Source organism: Acromyrmex echinatior, chromosome 5 (genome assembly GCF_024713525.1).
Source record: "Acromyrmex echinatior isolate Ae372 chromosome 5, ASM2471352v2, whole genome shotgun sequence".
NCBI classification, from domain to species: domain Eukaryota; kingdom Metazoa; phylum Arthropoda; class Insecta; order Hymenoptera; family Formicidae; genus Acromyrmex; species Acromyrmex echinatior.
Genome location: NC_141856.1, coordinates 13,827,340 through 13,847,310, shown reverse-complemented (window position 1 = coordinate 13,847,310; position 19,971 = coordinate 13,827,340). Strand labels below are relative to the sequence as shown.

General features: G+C 29.9%; 1 protein-coding gene and 1 long non-coding RNA gene across 3 annotated transcripts in view; one reads left to right on the top strand and one right to left on the bottom strand.

Annotated features, from left to right (window-relative positions):
* LOC147909822 (uncharacterized) overlaps positions 1–17,634 on the bottom strand; it is a 32,603-nt gene extending 14,969 nt beyond the window's left edge. The window contains exon 1 of the long non-coding RNA XR_015545158.1: positions 17,222–17,634. This is a non-coding gene — a long non-coding RNA (uncharacterized LOC147909822). The remainder of the gene's footprint in view (positions 1–17,221) is intronic.
* On the top strand, positions 17,300–19,560 carry LOC105151309 (uncharacterized). Of its 2 annotated transcripts, none has more exons than XM_087406450.1 (4): positions 17,300–17,495; positions 17,576–17,637; positions 18,735–18,865; positions 19,260–19,560. In XM_087406450.1, the coding sequence occupies exons 1-3, from the start codon at positions 17,300–17,302 to the stop codon at positions 18,786–18,788; spliced, it is 312 nt and encodes a 103-aa protein (XP_087262576.1). In that variant the 3' UTR covers positions 18,789–18,865; positions 19,260–19,560. The 2 variants fall into 2 exon arrangements, with proteins under 2 accessions (XP_087262576.1, XP_087262577.1); XM_087406451.1 differs by having other exon boundaries at positions 18,735–18,887.
* Positions 19,561–19,971: the final 411 nt, after the last annotated feature.

The following is a 19,971-nucleotide window of genomic DNA, read 5'->3' as shown; positions in this document are numbered from 1 at the left end:
CATAATAATAACTATATTATGCATTTGATGCATAATTTTATATATATATATATATATATATAATTATGGCATAATGAAATATTTTAATAATACATTATATTCACTGTGTTATGTCCCATTTCTAACACGGCGGTAAATTTTCCAATCAACCGAGGTGCCACAATTCTATACGTATTGCGGGCATTGCTGCATGTCGCGGTACAACGCAACATAACTGATGCACCCTCGACGCGAAAGGGTGTACGAGTGGGAGAGAGTTGAAAGAGCCACAATGCTCCACAGATCCGGTCGCCGCAAGCTTCTTCTCGACAAACTTCGCCGAAAGTTTAGTGCACTGTAGAAGCGTTTCATCGCGAGATTCTCACAAGCTTTTCATCTATACTTTTTCTTTCTACTTTCTTTTTTCATCATTTCCTCGCTCGTTTTTTCATACGTCCATTTCGTCTGTCTTCCTCACTCGATATCTCTTTTTGTTCGATGTCTCCAATTGTTGCAAACTCGCGAATAATATGTAACTGTTTTCAACAAAATCGAGCTTTCTTTCTGTGGTTAACATTTCTAAGTTGATTCTCTGTACAAAAGCATAGTATATTTCTGAAGTCGGGCCTTGCTTTACAAATACTACTACAAATTCTTGGGATCTGACAAATTTAAAGTCAAATATTTTTTAGTAAAAATTTAATTAAATTCTATATTTGTCTTTTTTTGTCTAAGATTATCATCATAGAAACTACATATCTTAAATTAAAATTGTATTAAAATAAAACTTTAATAAGTAGTACTATAAAATTATAATCACGTGGAAAAAATTCCCAGATTCAATAATATTACTCTTCGATCTATCGTAAAAGGATCGATATAGGAACAATCGTATTTAATATTGAAAAAGAAATATTTTACTCTTAAATGAAAATTTCTTAAATCTAAAATAAAATGTTCAAGATTTACTCCATGTTATCGCGCCATCATCGTATACGTTATAAGTTATAACATCGAATAAAGACTAATATTCTAAACAAGCTAGAAATATATAAACTTAAATTTACGTGTATAAATATTAAATTTATATTATATTTATTTATTTTTGTCTTGATAAGATTAAGTATGTCAAGAATATTTTTTGTCTCGTTATTAAAAATTCTCTTTGAGAAAGTATATGTATATATCAAGATGTGGTGAAACTTGATAATATTTCGAAGCTTCCACGGGTGTTTTCTTCAAAGAAGTTACGCGGTTTATCTTCATGTTACATCGTTCTTGATACATCGTTAAACGCCTGCAACATTTCGTGAATATTACAGTTTACTTCATCAGGGTGAGAAGAAATCTGATACTTAGTACAAGAAGCAACCAACATCAGGTTGCTCCTTGCCCTGATAAATTGAACTGCAATGTTCACAAAATGTTGGCATTAAACAATATATCAAGTCTAAGAGATAACCCGCAAACCGCGCAGCTTCTTTAATATAAGATTTGCTATAATATATACGAGTCAAGTAGCAAGGTTTCTTAGTCCCATCAATTCTTAGTCCAAACAATCACGTATGATAACAAGCTATAGGAGAATTGCGAATAATAGCAACTTGCATTGTGTTGTCTGTTGGCTGCAAATAAACATCTGCCGGAAGAGACGATAATGCCGGAAGAGTACAAGCACCAATTTCTATGGATTTAGCCAGCAAACTCTGCGATACATCCTTTATATTATACCCGCAAGAGCTTCCAAGAATCAAGGATAAGCGTTGGGAATCCTTCAATTACTGATACAACATGATTTTAAAGATAAAGAACATCAGAGATAAATCTAAGATTCATGAAGCCATATATAATTGCAGTAAGACAATTTCAAAACCCAAAAGAGCTAAAAGTTTAAAATATTTTCATTTTTTATTTTATTTTATTAATATTTTATTTTATTTTATTTTATTAATTTCTAAATGTTGAAATTTGTTTAAAGAGTAAAACTATTGATAAAGAGAAAAAAAAACCAAAAATATAAAAAATATTATAAATAATGAATATTAAACAAATGCGTTACGAACGAATAATTTGATGTTCAAATTCCAATTTACTTTTCCAGCTCTCGTAATCTGAGGCATGAATATTCATAATTCGCTCCGTGCTTGCTCGCGGCTTATGTTTTTCTTAGCTAGCGAATCATAGAGGGATAAAGAACGGAATACGTAGGTAAGGAATACGAGATAAGACGGACAAAAACGCGGAATTACAAATGAACGCTTTTCTTAAGACAGAACAAGCGTCTGTAATTCCTTAATTAAATAGCCAAGCGGTGTAGATCTTGAAAGAGAAGAAATCAACGAATAATCCTGTTTTATCGCAAAAAGTCTCAATACTGAGTACGACGGTCGCACGAATAATCATCAAGAATGCTGCTTCGCTCGTTACCTTCGATCTGAAGAAAAGTAACCTTTTTTCTTTTAACGTCTTCGTAATCAGTCGACCGCGTTGATGATCGAAAGTTCTGAGGATTCGTTTCATTATATCCCTCAAGAGAGTTATCAAAGTGCTGTCTCTCTTACAAATGGTATAAGACGCTAACTACTGATTACTGCTGTCTAGAAAAGAACTTTTTCTTCGTGTGAAATTAAGTATAATTTCTTTTCACAGACGACTTATCGTTGTAATTGGAAATAATACTAAATCTTAAGCTTAAGAGTTTCGCATAAAATTCGTCATTTTCTTTAAAAAGAGAATATTAAAAATAAAAATTTAGCAACTTAAATTCTATTTATTAATTTGTATAAATAAGACAGAAAATATGTTAAAAATAAGAAAGAAAATATATATAACTTTTTTGGCAAAAATCGGCATTTTTTTAAATACAGCAGTTTAATTCATTTATAAGTTAGTTAGGAAAATACTAAATTAGATAGAACTAATACAAAGCACACACAGAGACCAAATTATAAATGTAGAAGCGAGAAGGTTAAAGGAACTCAACTTCCGGTAACCACTAGCTTGCAAATTCTACAAATACCAAACTGTCACAACCCTTTGAAGATCGAGAAAGTTTCGAGGAAGTGCAACGCGAAGCAATACATAAATCTAGATAGGTTAAAACTACGAAATTTTGGTAAATATCTGTTGCCTCTTATAATATCAAAAACATTTGAACATTTTTAATCAAAATAATAAATTTAATAATTCTTCTATTGACTTCAAAATGTTACACAAAAAACATATGTACATCCGTACAATACTATAAATACTTATAACTTTAAAGCACATAATATATTAACAGTGTTAACAACTATATTAACTTTTCTAAATTTAAGGAAAATATTAATTTTGGAATTTTAGGAAATAATTAATTTGATATAATCTTGTTCTTCAAAAGGATATTAAAATGACTTCTACCCTATGAACCATTGAAATGAGGATGTTGAAAGTGGAATAGATCTCATGATTACTATTACTACGGGAATTCTGCAAGGACTAATCTAACGGACCACTCCTTTGAGAGATTAGAAATTAAGGGGAAACTGGTTGAAATGCGACTCTCATAGGAAAGCAAATACTCCTACTTCGTACTTCATGTACATACAGCAAGAAATATATTAACAACGACATATGTCTACAGTCGCTAAGACAGCTTTGCGCTGATCTCGAAACTTCTGAGAAATTAATTCCAAAAAGTTACATATTTTTAATAATAATCAACCATGATAACGATCATTTAACTTTTTTCTTAGGGCGAAAACATCAAAAGTGAAAAAATTTCTCCATTACCTTCAATGATAAAAATTTTCACTTTTACATTTCCGCCTTAAGAAAGAAATTACATAATTGCTACTTAAAGGATATCATATTTTGCATAAAATAAAAAGTATCAACAGAATACATTTAATTATTACGTGGAACATTTCTTAAAGATTTCCACAAAAATTCAGATATGCAATTTCAAGTCAAATTCTGATTAGAGTTATATGCACAGCTGCGGTTCGAATTTTATTCGTCTCGACATTCTGCACGTCTCTCTTGGGTTTTTCACGGATTTCGAAATCGCAGGTGCGAAAACCGACCATGTCGCCTCAAGCAGGACTTTACATAACTAAGCCTGGCCGATGGATTTACTCTTCGAGCTTACATCCCCGTCCGTGCATCTCGATTCTCCCTGTTCCATATATATGGCACATACGATGCACGAAAAGAGCAACGTTCGCTCTCGACGCGACAGAAACTCAGTCGTTCAGTTTGATCCGAATCTATCGAGGATGCTTCAAAGTCGAAATCGGAATCGAACCTACTTCCTCCAGTTAGGATCGACCTCTTCTCATCTGATCGGCGGCTGAAGTACCCAGTGCTTCTTCTCTTCACAATTTGATCACGAAGCGACGTAATCGATTTTAGTCGAACTGTACACTTGCCGTTGAATAATGCTTGAAAATCCGTGAACTTGGAAATAATCGAGTATCTGAGAATAATCCTCGACATCTGAATGTACTAAAGACTTATCTTACATGCAGTTAAATCTCTCATCGAAAGATATTTACAATATTATTAATATATTAACGCATAAAATTAAATTAAATTAAATAGTATATGAACAGTATGTCAGATATTATCTCTTTTCTAGAAATAATATAATGATGTGGTAATAAAATAAAAATAAATCTAACAGATAAATCTAAAAGATAAAAAAACCAATGAGAGCCAACGTAGTTATCAGTATACAAGTAAAATATATTTGTTCATATAAATTAAAAAACACAAATGTTTTTAGCCTATTATATTTGTAATAATGCCCAATTTCCAATTTTAATTTTCTAATTATTCTTCCTATTTTTATTATTTTGACTTAAAATTTAACATGTTTCTTACTTGCTGACTAATTGATATTCTGATTTGATTGATTTGCTCTTATCCTGTTTTCATTGCTATCTGTAACTTGCATTGTGACATTTGTGAAACTCGCAGTTACAAATAAATATATGCTATACAACATGTATAGTGCATATTTATTTGTCAATTCTATTCTCTTCCAGTTGAATTTGTGTTTTATTTGATTTGTTAACACTCATTTGTTAAAAACAACCATTTATCATTATGTTTGATTTTTGTTATCTTTCTTTTTGTGATACTGCACCGATAAAGAATATTTACGTTTTTAAATTAAATTTATGTAAATAAATACATTTTACTTGCACACTGATAATCACGTTGGCTCTTATTGGTTTTTTTATCTTTTATGTTAGATTTATTCTCAGTCTCTCTTTCTCTCTCTCTCTCTCTCTCTCTCTCTCTCTAAATAAATAAATAAATAAATAAATAAATAAAAATAGAGTACAAATTTAATTTTTTAAAGCTAATATGTCAAAATTCACAATATATTTCTAACACTGGATCTGTGAAACTTATTTAATTTATATTACTACAAAACACTAATTAACAAAAAATTAAAATGACATAATTCGTATAAAAAAATAAATATTAAATTTATTTTAATAACATTAATTCAAATTTAAAATTGTAATACGAAGAATATGTAATTGAATGGATCCCATAGACTCACCGTCAGCTATAAAAAGGATTAAATATATTTACGTACATATATACTTATTCTTTTCTAATAAACAGTTTCTTTAGAATCCGTGTTGTATTCTTGATAACAGTTAAACATGTATTTTCAAGTAACTCTAAAATGTTATTGATAAGTACAAATTTTACGTACAAATTGATATTCAATGTCTTAGAAAGTCCAACCTGCTATGTTAAAAATGAAGACAAAAATTCTGAATTTTTAAAAATTCTGTCCGTTTATATATCACTTGAATCTCTTTTAATGATCAGAATTATAATGTAATAATCCAGACAGGATGAATATTCAAAACGAGACATAAGACTTTTTAAAGATGTCTAAAAGATACCTTAGGCTGATAATCATAGTCAGATCTTATATTCAAGACCGTCTTAAATACAGTCTTGAGATGTCATAAATTGAATTATAGATCAGTTTCATAATCAGTTTTTATTTTAAGATCGTCTTAAGTAATAGCTTAAGATGCTAATACGCTCTGATTAATTCATGACATGTTAAGACTGTACTTAAGACAGTTTTAAATATGAGACTCGATTATGAATACCGACTACAGAGCTGTATTAACGTCTTAAGATATTACTTAAGAGGGCTTGTAATAAGAACAGACTATGAATACCAGCCTTAGAAACATTTTTGCAAATCTTTTAGATTCTGTTTTTAAACGTTTTATATTTCGATTTTGAACTTTGTTGTTGTTTGGGAACTTATTTCAATTTCTAAGTAATTTTTTTTATTATTATATAATATATTTTATTTAAGTGTAATGAGATAAAAAAATAAACCTATTTTAGTCAAAGTGAATCTTAGTGCTTCAATATTTCAAAGACAATTTACATACATATCTAATTCTGTAAACTGAGCGCGAAAATTTTTTTCTTGAAATGTAATTATGAATAAAACTAAAATAATAATATATTAAATTGCAATATAAGCAATTTAATAATCTTTGATATTAATATATTAGAAGGATATTAATAATTTGATATTAATCTAAGTATCCTAAGAACTGTAAATAATTTAATTTATTGCGAAAGATATTACTTCAGCCGGGATCAAGATTAATTAGCATTAAAAATTATTAAATTACTTATCAATTTAATATGTGATTACTATTCTAGTTCTGTCTATAATTGCGTTTCAAGATCGAAAAAGATTTCGGCGCGCGATTTGTAGAATTGGATATTACAAATTCATTCTGTGAAATATTTAAGCATTAAAGAACCTATTCTGTGACTCTTAACGATTGTAACGCTACGGTTACAATCGTTAAGAGTTACAGAATAGTTCTCTAAGATTTTCTTTGGCTGAAAACAGGTTTATTCCTCTTATTTGATTTATTCTAATCTCTCTAATTGTTATAAAGATACAAACACACACACACACACACAACACACACACACACACACACATACACATACACATACACATACACACAATTGGATTCCATATCATAATTTTAAAATTGAATTTAATGTGTGCTTATTTCTTCTTCCTTTTTAAGTTAATAAAAATATGAAATGTATGAAACGTATGTTACATTAATTAAGTTAAAAGGCCTATTTCCTTGTATGTAAAATTTATATCATATCAATAATAATATTGTATACTCGATAGCGATACGTTTTATATAGAATCAAATGTCAAAAATTCTTATAAATATAAATTATAAGTTAAGCTTTCTTTATAATGCAATAAAAAATGCCTACAAAATACATATCAAATATATGTTGATATATACCTATGTATTTCCTTAACAATTTTTACAAGATACATAAGTATCAGTGTGAAACATAATGCGCCGTTTGCTTTACGAGCAAGCCGACGACAATAACGCCTGTCGTTAATGTTCGATTCCGTGCTATTCTTTTCTGGCTGCTATAACCCCTCCAGGACCTTTTTGCCACCGCTATTCCGCATCCTTAACGATTTTCTGTCGACGCACGTGCCGCGGGCGTGGCGCTTCAATGGCTGCTCGAGAGCACATTTGAATTTATCGGTCGATATCGGAAACTACTTTGCTGATCCACAATGGCTTATTGTGGCTTCGTGGACCTGCGTGCTGCCTGCAAAGTGTAGCCGCGGTTTCGTAACATTAATATCAGCCCACCCTGATACATACCCACCGCCCCCGTTTTCATGATCTACTTCGACCTATTCCTTCGATCATTTCTTCGCTTAAGAAAATCTTATTGATGTCTTATCACACAGAATTTTGAAACTAAGAAGATAATAAAAGTTATAATACCTTATTATCAAGCGCTAGCTTTTTATTGCACAAATATACGTATGTAAAATGTATGATACGTTGCAATATGTATATAAAATCTTCAATTAATTTATAATATTAATATAATTTAATAAATCTTAAATGTAGGATTTTTATATAATATAGAGCAATATTTATAATTTATAATAATTATAAATATTAGGTGTTGGAATTAATTCGTAGCGTTTTTTAATGAAAGAATGTTATTTATTTCACATGAGCATTAAAAAATACATTAATGAAAGTACTTCCCATCACTTGTAAAACGCTACGAATTAATTCCAACACCTAATATATTGGATAAAATCCATAATACATTATTTTAGTAAAAATATTTATAACTTCTTATATTATTTTTAATTTTTATGTTATCGTACTAAAGTTTTTATCTAAGAAAAATCGCGGATAAACTTTTACCAATTTATTTCGTATTATATTAATTATATTTAATTATATTTTTTATCTTTTAATAAACTGTATCTTCATTACATGTATATTATAATAGAGAAATAAAATATGAAGATATACATATCTCAAAATGCAACTCTAAGATCAGAAAAGATAATAAGATATCAGAAAAAGAATTACATGCATGTTTTCATTAGCAAGTCACTGATGAGCACATATCATTAATATCCATAACTCAGAAAGCTTATTCTTCTTTATAAAGGTTGACTTTCAATATCCGGGCAAATAGTTTCGTATGCATCATAGCATGGACTAATCGAGAACTTCTGGAAGTTTCAAAGTAGCCGTCAAGCGCATCGCGAGCAGCTTCCTCTTATGGAACAGCTTCGCAGGTGCGAAAACTTAAAACTAAATGTTACTGGCTAGATGCAAAAGTTTCGCCGCATTTCTTCAGCTAATACCTGGTAGAATAATCCTAATCTGGACGAGGATAAGGCAAAGCCGCGGCAGGATTGTCGAAAGTCTTAAGCCAAAAATCTTGTATCTTCAAGTTCTCTTTCTCCTCTCTCATCCCACCTTTATAACCTTACTTTACTAGAATTAATCTTTAAATACATTTCGGACATTAATAAAAAGACTGGTTCTCCATCGATGATTACTGATCATCATATTAACTATAACCATAAATTTAATTGGAAAGATATAAAGATCTTAGACAAAGAATGATCGTATAATAAAAGATTGATCTCCGAAATGGTTTATATCAAAAAACAAAAATTGGGATTGAACAAATAAAATGACATTGAATCATTGTCTAATTATTATCTACATATTTTGCAGCCTCTTCCCTTTCCTAGTCTTTTTTCTTCCTTTCTCATTTCCAGTGTTCCCTTTTTATCTTTATTTCCTTTCCATTTTCATCTCTTCTCTTAACAAGATATTAAGCATCAGAAGGTCGCTCACACGCCACAATATTACTTATAACATAAGTAATTTCTAATAGAACTGGTTTTAATTTTCTTAACTCCGTTCGCATTTGTCTTTGTTGAATTAATAAAACCCACTGTTTCACAATCATTGGATTATATTCTGGATAAACTTTCACATTGAGATATATGTACACTAATTTTTTTTATTACACATTTTAATATAGTTACATATTTTAATATAGTTCAATCAAATAAGTATTATATATCAAATAAGTATTATATATACTAATAATTTTTAATATAACGACAATTTATTCATTGTTATTTTAATTTTTACAATCTGTGGTATTAATTTTATAACAGAATATGTGTAAGAAAAAATTTTTACCGAATGGTTCTATATGTTTAACTAATTTATTATTATTATGGACAAATTGTGACCAACGTAATAGAATAATTTAACTATGAAGATTACAAGACTGATAGCATTGCATTGTTGGAAATTTCATATCTAAAAATAGATATGAAAAAATACATCCACCACTATGTGTCCAACTATTGTATAATTTGCAGAAATTGTATTTAACCGTTTTATGAATTTTGTTAAATTGCGTTTAATTTTCTCTAAATGTATACACTGAGGATGACCTGACATATAGGTCGAAACGTATGTGTTTTTAAGAATTTAAATATATGAAAAATTTGATTCTTTTTTAGCTCTTATTTATTGTTGTTAACCTTTGACTTTGAAAAATGTATAAAGACACTCTGTACCCTCTGTCCCAGAAAAATCTTCTCAGAAAACTGTAATCTTTTAGATACTTAATATTGCAGAATCGAAATCCAATTAACGTACGATAAAGCGAAACCTTGAAATAATTGGATAAAATAACACCTTTGTATTTTACATATGCAATTTTTAGATGCTTCGTCGTCATTCGCAGGATAATGCGGCGAAATAGAAGGATCGGAGCGAGAGGAGGATAACGCTTTCATTCTCCTTTCAGTCACGGACACTCGCAGGAAATGTGTAGCGGGACACACACGAAGTCCAATAACTTTTTTTCCATACACATTGACGGGTGTGGCGCCGCGATGGATTGCTCTTCAACCGCTGGTGCAGCGTGCGATTTTCTCGCGTATGTAGGGTATGCAGCGAATCAGCAACAACATGAGCATCGGGGATATTGCTTCTTGGATATTGCGTTTCGTACGGCTCTCATCGGGTGACTTCGCAGTAAAATCAATTGTTTATGGCTTGACATTCTCCCTGCGAGTTATTTGACGTTCAAATGGTGCGAATAAACATATCGTCGCTTTTAAAATTTCACGTAATTTCCCGTTCCGAAATGTTATGAGAAATGCGTAAATACAAACGCTTGAAATAACATAAAACATGGTTGTTATTTTAACTTACATTTATATAAGCCAGCATTTTTAATCTTTTTCAATTCGCGGCATTAAATAACGAGCCAAATTTGTTCAAGTATATTATCAGATACACGTTTCAATGTTCAGCATGAATCTTTTATCAAGTATAACCAACAAGACATTCAGAAATAAAAAGCTAAATGTTCAAAAGTTCTTATTTTTTACTTGATTATTTTAAAGATAATTTCATTACAATGACAATATCGTTTTGGTTAAAATGAGAATATATAAAATAAAACAAAATATTTTAAATAATTTTCACAACTTTTAAAATATTTTTTACTTCGCGCTTTATTCCCTTTGTGTAATTCTAAATTCTTTTTTGTTTCTTTTTATCTTCTTTAAAATATTCGCGGTCCATTTGGAGACTGCCGCGGCGTACTAGTTGAAAAACTTTAATATTTTTTGTTAATTTATAAAACTTTCTATACGTAATATAAAATATAAATTTATTACTAACTTTAAGATATACACAAGTTTTTAATAATTTTGAATTCATTGTAAGTTCTGTTATTCTGCAATAATTTGTATTCATAGTGAGACTCGCAGTGAAATAGTTTCAAACATATTACCATATGAAAATGATCATTAACTATGTAACCATAGAAGTGATAGCAAGATAGAAATAAGACAGTGAAATACAGATATATAAACGAGGAGAACGAATCGATTGCAATGTCAAAGGATGAGTAATCGAGTCTCGTTTTCATGAAGCGGTACTAGTAAGGAAAACAAATGACTTCGTACTGATAAAACTGACCCACAGCCACGTCGAGGCAATAAAGATTTGCAATGGAAATGGAGTCACTACGATTCCTCCGGCGACAGTACGTTATCTGCCGGAGCATTGAATCCCTACAGTACTGCAGTCAAGTCATAAAACACTGACTTTCTGCAGTGGAACTATTTATGTTACAATGTTTTGACGGAAATTAGTTTATTTAGGAATCTTATACGCGCGCACACGAATATTGCGGTATTTTTTAGCTGCTTCTAACTGCTTTCTAGATGCATGGAGTTAAAAATAGAAATAACCATAAGAGGAAAAGGCTATATCCTTATAAAGCCATTTACATATAAATTTATGTATGTGTGTATAATTTTATGCAGGGTAGGAAGTAACGCATTACTTATGACATTATTACAATTACTTTTTAACAAATAGTTAATGACGTTATATTTCCTTTTTTCTATTATTAACGATAATAAAACGCAGTTACATACTTTAGATAATGATAACAAATACAATTTTATGTACAATGTATATATAGGAAACGTCCGATTAAACTTAATCACTATAGTAACATAGACAATAGAATGTGACTCTAAAAAGGATCAAAATTTGATGAAAAAGTAATTGAGTATATTATAACTAACTCGTTAATTTTTAAGTAACAGTAACAAATTACTTTTTAAATCAGTAACGAATAATAGCAACAAATTATTTTTCATGAAAAAAACCGGTAATGGTCGCTTTTATAAAGTAACTTTCCCAATCCATTTCATTTTATGTATAGCATTATATGCATACATATATAATTGCATATATACACATATCTATGTACAATCATATATGTATGCAAAATTTTTTTTTCTGTGATTTGAAAAAGAAGAGTAGTTTGCCATAGTTCTTTTTGCGCTAAATCCGAATCCATAAGTTAGAATGTTCTTTCATGTCAAGTTTTAAAAATACGTTTTTGCGGCATTTTAACCTCATTGTTCTCGTAAACTTGACAGAGCATTCTAATTTGTAGGTTCGATTCAACGGATTAAACAACGGAAAAAAAACCACGGAAAACTACTCGTATTTTTCAAACTACAAAAATCATACATCCCTGTATTATTTCATTTAAATAAATATTATTTTATTATGTCTAAAACTTTATATGCAAAAGAATAATTACCGAAGTAACATAAAAAATCATTATTAAAGAATTATTAAATATCCTTTTCATAAAATAGTATGTATAACATAACTGTAGCGAAGCAAAGCGAAGGATCTGCTAATGACTAATTCATTGCACATTCCGTTCCATCCAAGCACAACCGCATAGTGCTCCTCGAGTATAGGTCAGTATTGGACGCAACGTAGTGGAATAACGAGCATGCTATTCGCGAAAGCTTTCCACACAAAAGACATTTTGCACAATGGTGAAATATTTTACAATCGCCGCAATAATTTAATATTTGCTCGCGCACTACAAATCCACGCTTTTCTATCTAAAAATATAGGAAAGCGCGGTATCAATTTAGTATTTACGTCAAAATATTTTCTCGTGAATAAATCCAGGACGCTAGCGAAAAAGTTCAAACAAAATGTGCAAAGTAAATAAGCAACCAATAAAATCTACAATGCAAACATAAGCATCGCGATTTCTAACGCGTTACTAAATGAAACGATGGATTTTTCATAATCATAGATTCGAGAAATTCATTCTACGACTTATCTTGTAATTTCTTGTACATACTGAATCTTAATACAACAAATAAAATAATAATTGTATTAAGCAATAAATCCTCTTTGATTTATCACGAATCTATAAAATGCTTGCTCTTAAAACTCAAACGTAAAGTATTATGACACAAATAAAAGTATATTACATTTATATTTAATTTTAAAAAAATGTTTCCAACATAAAATATACTAATTATTCAGGCAAATATAAGAAAGATACAGAAATAATTAAAAATCAAAAATCAAAAGATAAATAATTAAATAATTAAAAAGATGCAGCATTTTTTAATGTGTTTACATTACTTTTTCTCCGATAGAAAGATTTCTAATTAAAGAAGTGTAATAGCAGAAATGTTAAATTTAATATAAAACTGTTTGTCGCGTCAAAGTGCACTATTATTCCCATCGTCATAAAACCACGGTACGTCTTTGTAATAGTTCTTAAAAGCTAGAGAGTTCTAGAAGAGAAGCATGCTCTCATCTTCGTCGAGCACGAAGGAAAACGAGCACAAAAGCGAATGGAAAGCACGAAACGCGAGAGATGATTTACGACGGGCAATTTCGAGCAAGCGTATCACAGCGCCGGGTTCTATCCGCTCGTATTGTCCGAGAGAAATCGCGGTAAAGTTAAAAAAAATCTCATTCGCGTCGAAACGGAACAGCGCAACGGTGCTTAATGGGCATGCTTCTGTGCGAGCAAACGTCGATGATTGCCGGGAGTGAAAATGCCCCGCCAATTTTACCTTGCCGCATTGATGTGAATTACTGCGGCGAATGACGATTGTAAGTCTGATGTATAAGTTAAAACATATAATTATCAATGTAAGACAAGTGAAACAAAAATTTAAGATAAAAATGTTTAATCTAAATTTAAATGTATATAATAAAAAAAATATATAATAAATATTATTTATATATATTTCTAAAATAATATATTGATGTGTTGGGAGGATATTATTTATACTTCTAAAATAATATATTGATGTGCTGGGAGGCACATATAAAACTTAGCACTTAGCAATTGGATGAAAAACAGAATGTAGTAATTCAACTTGAGTAAAGCAAAGATTGTTCAAACGTGTCAATGTCAGAGAAGAGATTATGGTATAGAAAATATAATAAGATCCTGAGGATAATCGCGGAGCTAAAAAGAAGACGAGATGGCTGTGAATAATTGACGAAAAGGGGATTGAAAGACTTCGGTACGCCGAGATCGGAACGACTCAGATGAGATTGAGAAGGAAAATGAGATGGAAGGCGAGAGAAAAGTATAAAGAGTGACGTTATATGTATATAAAAGATGCAGCGATAGGAGACTCCTTTTCAGAGGATTAAGAGAAGCCCGACGTGATTTATATAACCAGCAATTCATCCGCTATCTGATCCCTGATAACACAAAACTCGGTACTTTCAATTATTTTTAATCTATTCATTGACTAAAAATACATACAAAATATATACAAAATATCTTTAAGATAAATTATACTTTAAAATAAATTAATACACTATTAAATTAAATTTTCCTATTTTTGTAGAAAACATTGAATAATTATATTTCTTTTACACTGTCCGCACATGAAATTCTTATGAAATTGCATTATATCAAATATGTGTTGTATGAAAACTGGAAACTGATAAAATATTAATTTAATTATACTTTTAAATCGATTGGCTCTGTAAAATACTAAATATAGATTGCCTAATTTGAAGAAGCGAGAACACAATTTATCCCAATAACGTTGGAAAGTAATGAAAGGTTCATCCTCATATTTTAAAGATCAATTCATCGAGACGAGGAGAGATTAAGACGTATTCCCCGGACGCTAGAAGTCGAAGGATCGATTAAGTGAGATGGGAAGGGATGAAGGTCCCTTGAGTAACAAAACCTCTATGAAGGCCGACACAGGAAAATGGATTCTAATCGTCCTAACGCTTCGGCCATAGGCATTGTGAGGCATTATTCCTCCATTAGGATACTGAATAATTCACAAACCGGATGTCTTAGTCGAGCAAACTCCGATGACGGACCGAAGAGGAAACGGACCACGAATAAAAACGGAAAAGTGTAAGAAGAAAAGAAAAATCTCTTTCCTCATCATTTACATACTATTCTAGTATAATTTTAGTAATAATAATAATAATATGCAAAAACAATCTGATTTTCTAAACTCTTTTTAATGTTAAACTTTAACTTGTTAAAATTTGAAAGGAAGCTGAGGTTATTCAAATTTCAAATGCGAGGTTTTTGTAATAATTTAGTTATTACAAAAGATCAAAGTTTAAATATACACGGAAAGTAGAATATCAATAATTCTTTGTGTTCAACATTTAAACTGTATAATCGCTTTCCATTTTTTAATATATATATATCGGCACTGTAATGAAATATACAATTAAATTTTGCTGATATATCAAAAGTATATGGCAGAATTTATATGATATTTCAACGAATGTCATTCGCTTGTAACAAAGTCCAATATTATCGGGGCTACGCCTGCCTTCAAATTATGCCCGATTTTCCGTGCAAAAATTGTAACAAGCCAATGGCGATCGAGCTTCGATAAATTGTCTGTGACGATACGGTGGAACGTCCTCGTGTACACGCACCATGTATATGTGAGAGATTACATTATGCAACTCGAGGTCGAGTATGATCGCGCGCGTACACGCACGGAGCTAACGAAGTGCCTCGTGGGAACAGCGCCATCGATTGTAACTACAAATGGACCAAAGAGATGCACCAATCCTTCGAGGTACGACTCTGACACCTCTACTGTACAGCGAGCTTCAATGTATTGCATTCGAATTCATTTGACCGTAATATTGTCGTTATCGTGTAGAACCATGTACCTTGATTTACTATTATGGTAATGAATATTTCTCTAAATCTTATTAAATCGTTATAAGAGAAAAATGCAAATGTATTACAGTCTAACCGACATCGTTATACGCATAATATTATTTCAAATTGTGTTAATATAATGATACATTTGTGTGCAATGATTATTTGTTTATAATAATAAGTTTATTTTCTATAAGCAGAACTATAAGTACACACTTTTGGAATTTAAAGTAAATATAGGTATTTATTAGGTGTTGGAATTAATTCGTAGCGTTTTACAAGTGATGGGAAGTACTTTCATTAATGTATTTTTTAATGCTCATGTGAAATAAATAACATTCTTTCATTAAAAAACGCTACGAATTAATTCCAACACCTAATATTATTTACTGTAAATATAAATGTTTGATATTTGGCGAAAAAGAAAGTTCTATTATAATACAGAGTCTAATACAAATATTAGCAGACCCATTATATGCCAACATAAATATGTCATTTATAAAAATAAGTACTATTATATATATATAGGTATTATATATTAGGTGTTGGAATTAATTCGTAGCGTTTTTTAATGAAAGAATGTTATTTATTTCACATGAGCATTAAAAAATACATTAATGAAAGTACTTCCCATCACTTGTAAAACGCTACGAATTAATTCCAACACCTAATATATATAAGTATATATAGTTTATATTATTATTTTTAATTGTTAATAATTATATATCCTTGTGTGGTTACTTTTTATAATGTATATTATAATTACACATCAACAAAACGAAAATCGAGAATAAGCTCATTGATTTACATAGTAAAAGTACCAAATATAAATCAGAATTTATGATTTAATATGTTAAATTATTAGATTAGTAATCTAGTTTTGACTTGATTTCTTATATTGGAACATTATTAATTTAACGTATAAAATTACTATCTTATTTTTCTTATTATTGATTTTTTAACTAATGAAAATTCTGTGTTAATCAAAACGTTTTCATTTCTGTAATTCTTTTACACAATAAAAAGTTAATATTAATATATTATTATATAATATATGATATTATTATATAAAATATAATATTAATATATAATATATTATTCTAATATTAAAAAATATATTTATTTAAATAATGCCATTAAATATATTTACTTGCGCAATAGATAAATCATTTACTCAATAAAAAATGATTGTTAAATCAAATTAATAGTTTTTGTATCAAATAAATAAAGGATAGCTTTACGTGATGATTTTGGTCGTGAGTTTAAATTGAAAAATTTGGAATGCAACGACTCCCAGAGCGATCGTTTCGCGAAACATTGTACTACTCACGCATCATGCAACAAAGGCAGTAGATATTATTCCAGGAGACGAGTGTAGGTCGGCCATAACGGCTGCGGGTACACTGCAATGCCCGTTGGCAGTTGGCATTGCGACTGTTTCTACTGCGATGAAGGTGGGCTCAGCGTTTGCCTTTACTACTACATTGCCTGTAGCAGCTGTAGCAGCGTGTGTAACACTGTGCCTTGTTCGGTGTTTCGCGAATGCGATGATAAGAGTCGGACGTACGCAGTAGTCACGTCGCGCCACGCACGCGTTGCTTTTGGTGTGTGAACTGCGTGAAGTTGACCGCGCGAGAGACGAAATCCCTCTACCAACTTCACTGAATTTACATTCCATTTGCAGAACGTGGCAGACACAAAATAGATCGGCTCCGGAACGAATTGACATCGCGAATCGTTCAATTGGTAAGCAAAACTTCCCAGCTAACAAGCTGAGGTTATTTGACATCAAATAATAGCTTTGTTAGGTTATATTAATCTTGCAATAACTTTTATCGTATACGCTAATAGAAGAAAAGAGGCGATTGTAGAATGGATGAGGAGTGATGGAATGCCACGATATGTACAGTTTATGCTGCATTGAAAGAACAACCGTCAAAATTTTTTCTTTAAGGCCCAGTTGATCTTGTCACTTTGACTTTAAGCGAGACTTAAAACTCTATCTGTCTCATTTTAAAGCCAAAAAAAGAGAGAGTTTTAAGCCTCGCTTAAAATCAAAGTAACGTTGGTGCAACCGGACCTTAGTCTGCTTAAACGTTACAACATGGCCACAGGTCATTAGTGTTTATTACATTGTCACGTAAAAGCTGCATTTTAGTTCTGCAGGTAGACAGTTTTGCAGTTGTGTACTCATTACGTAATTTTGAGAAGTATGTTGATATTAATTTTGTAACTTTAGTTTAGCTCAGAGACCATGAATATAGCTTTCAAATCGTATAATTGAACTAAATTTGATAACGAAATGTATGCATGAATAGTATAAAATTATACTATGTGTAAAATCATTATTATATTAATTAAATACTTAAATTTTTAATTAAAACTTTAAATATTGATAAATAAGATGCCTAACATTTTTTACTAAGATTGTGTGTATAATAAATATGATATTTTAGATTATATATTTTAAAAAATTTTTTAAATATTTAATAAAGTATTTAAGACATTTTTATTAATTTAATTTGTGAATAAATTATTACCTTTCACTTGCTTTTGTTCGTTGAGATCTTTATTTATTATCTTTATTTATTATCTTTATAACATAGTTAATATAATAAATATACAAAACTTTTTCAAATAAAAATTTATAATAGTTTAAATTATATCGAAATTAGATTTTTCCAAATTTTATATACGATAAGGGCATTTTTAAGACATTATTCTTTTATTAAATATTTGTCAAAAAATTACGAAGAAGATAATACTTGCATGCAAAAATTATTTTTTACATGATATATATTTCTTTTAGTTATTTTTATTCGAATATATTTGTATGTATACAGATCATGTTGTATGTTTACAACTCCGCCGTTGTGCATAGTAATGCATGTGCTTGAGAAGGAATTCTGACAATCTATGAGGAAATGGAGGAGGCTTGACAATCCATGAAGAGGAGACCTAAAACAAGCATCAGGTATCGGTGAAGCATCATTGCGGTAAGCATTATTGCTTACTTGCATAAATAAGAATTCCTTCCTAAGAAGTTCTTATATTTTTCATTTAAAAATAATATTCAGAGAGAAACCTAAATGTAATTTGAAATTTTAAAACATTTTATTCTTATAAAAATCTCTTTTGATAAATGTATATTGTATGCCTAACATATTTAAGAATATTTATTATATATTAGTAAATAATTAATATTATTTATTATAGATTAATAAAATAGTAATTATATATTTAAAAATATTTGATTGGCAGATATGATAGAGGAATAAAACATTTTATGCTATCGTATAAATTATTTTTTAAAACATTAATTATTTTTAGCATTACTTTATTTTAAATCTTACGTTTATGTGTTACAGAATCAACATAGCGACATGGCTGATAACTCCACTGTTGCATGGACTCCATCGATCGGTGAGTTACCAAAGAAATTGATTAATGAGAAAACGAATTGATGAAAATCAGACGTATCAGACGTATCAGACGTACATTTTGTACAAATCATTATAATTATATCAAAATTGAATATAAAATTCTATAGTTCTCTGTTATCTTAAAATCGATGGACTACAAAGGATTATAACAAATATTTAATCTTGATCTATCTTTTCATTATATGTATAATAATTACATTATAAATATAAGGAAATTGATAAGATAGTTGGAAAGCTTATATTAATCCTTTTTGTACATAAATTTATCGCTGTATTTTTATTTTAATTTACATCAATTTATTGCTATAATTGTCATTTTCTCAAATAATTTGACGAATTTAGCGCATATCATTTTTATTCAACGCTCTTAGGGCTATAAAATTTACACATATGAAGACGTTTTTCACGAAGATAAGTACTTTAACATCTGAAGCGCCAGATGCATTCCATGGCTAGTCGCAATAGCGAGGTAAATTACTGTCGCGAAAATAGCGTTTCAAATCACGTAAAATATATTATAATGAATCACGCACATTTAATTTGTCTTTAATCCATGTTTTTGCAACATGGCTATCAGCTTCAGATTTGAATTTAATATGTAATTGCGTAATTTATTTTTATACACATACACACACCA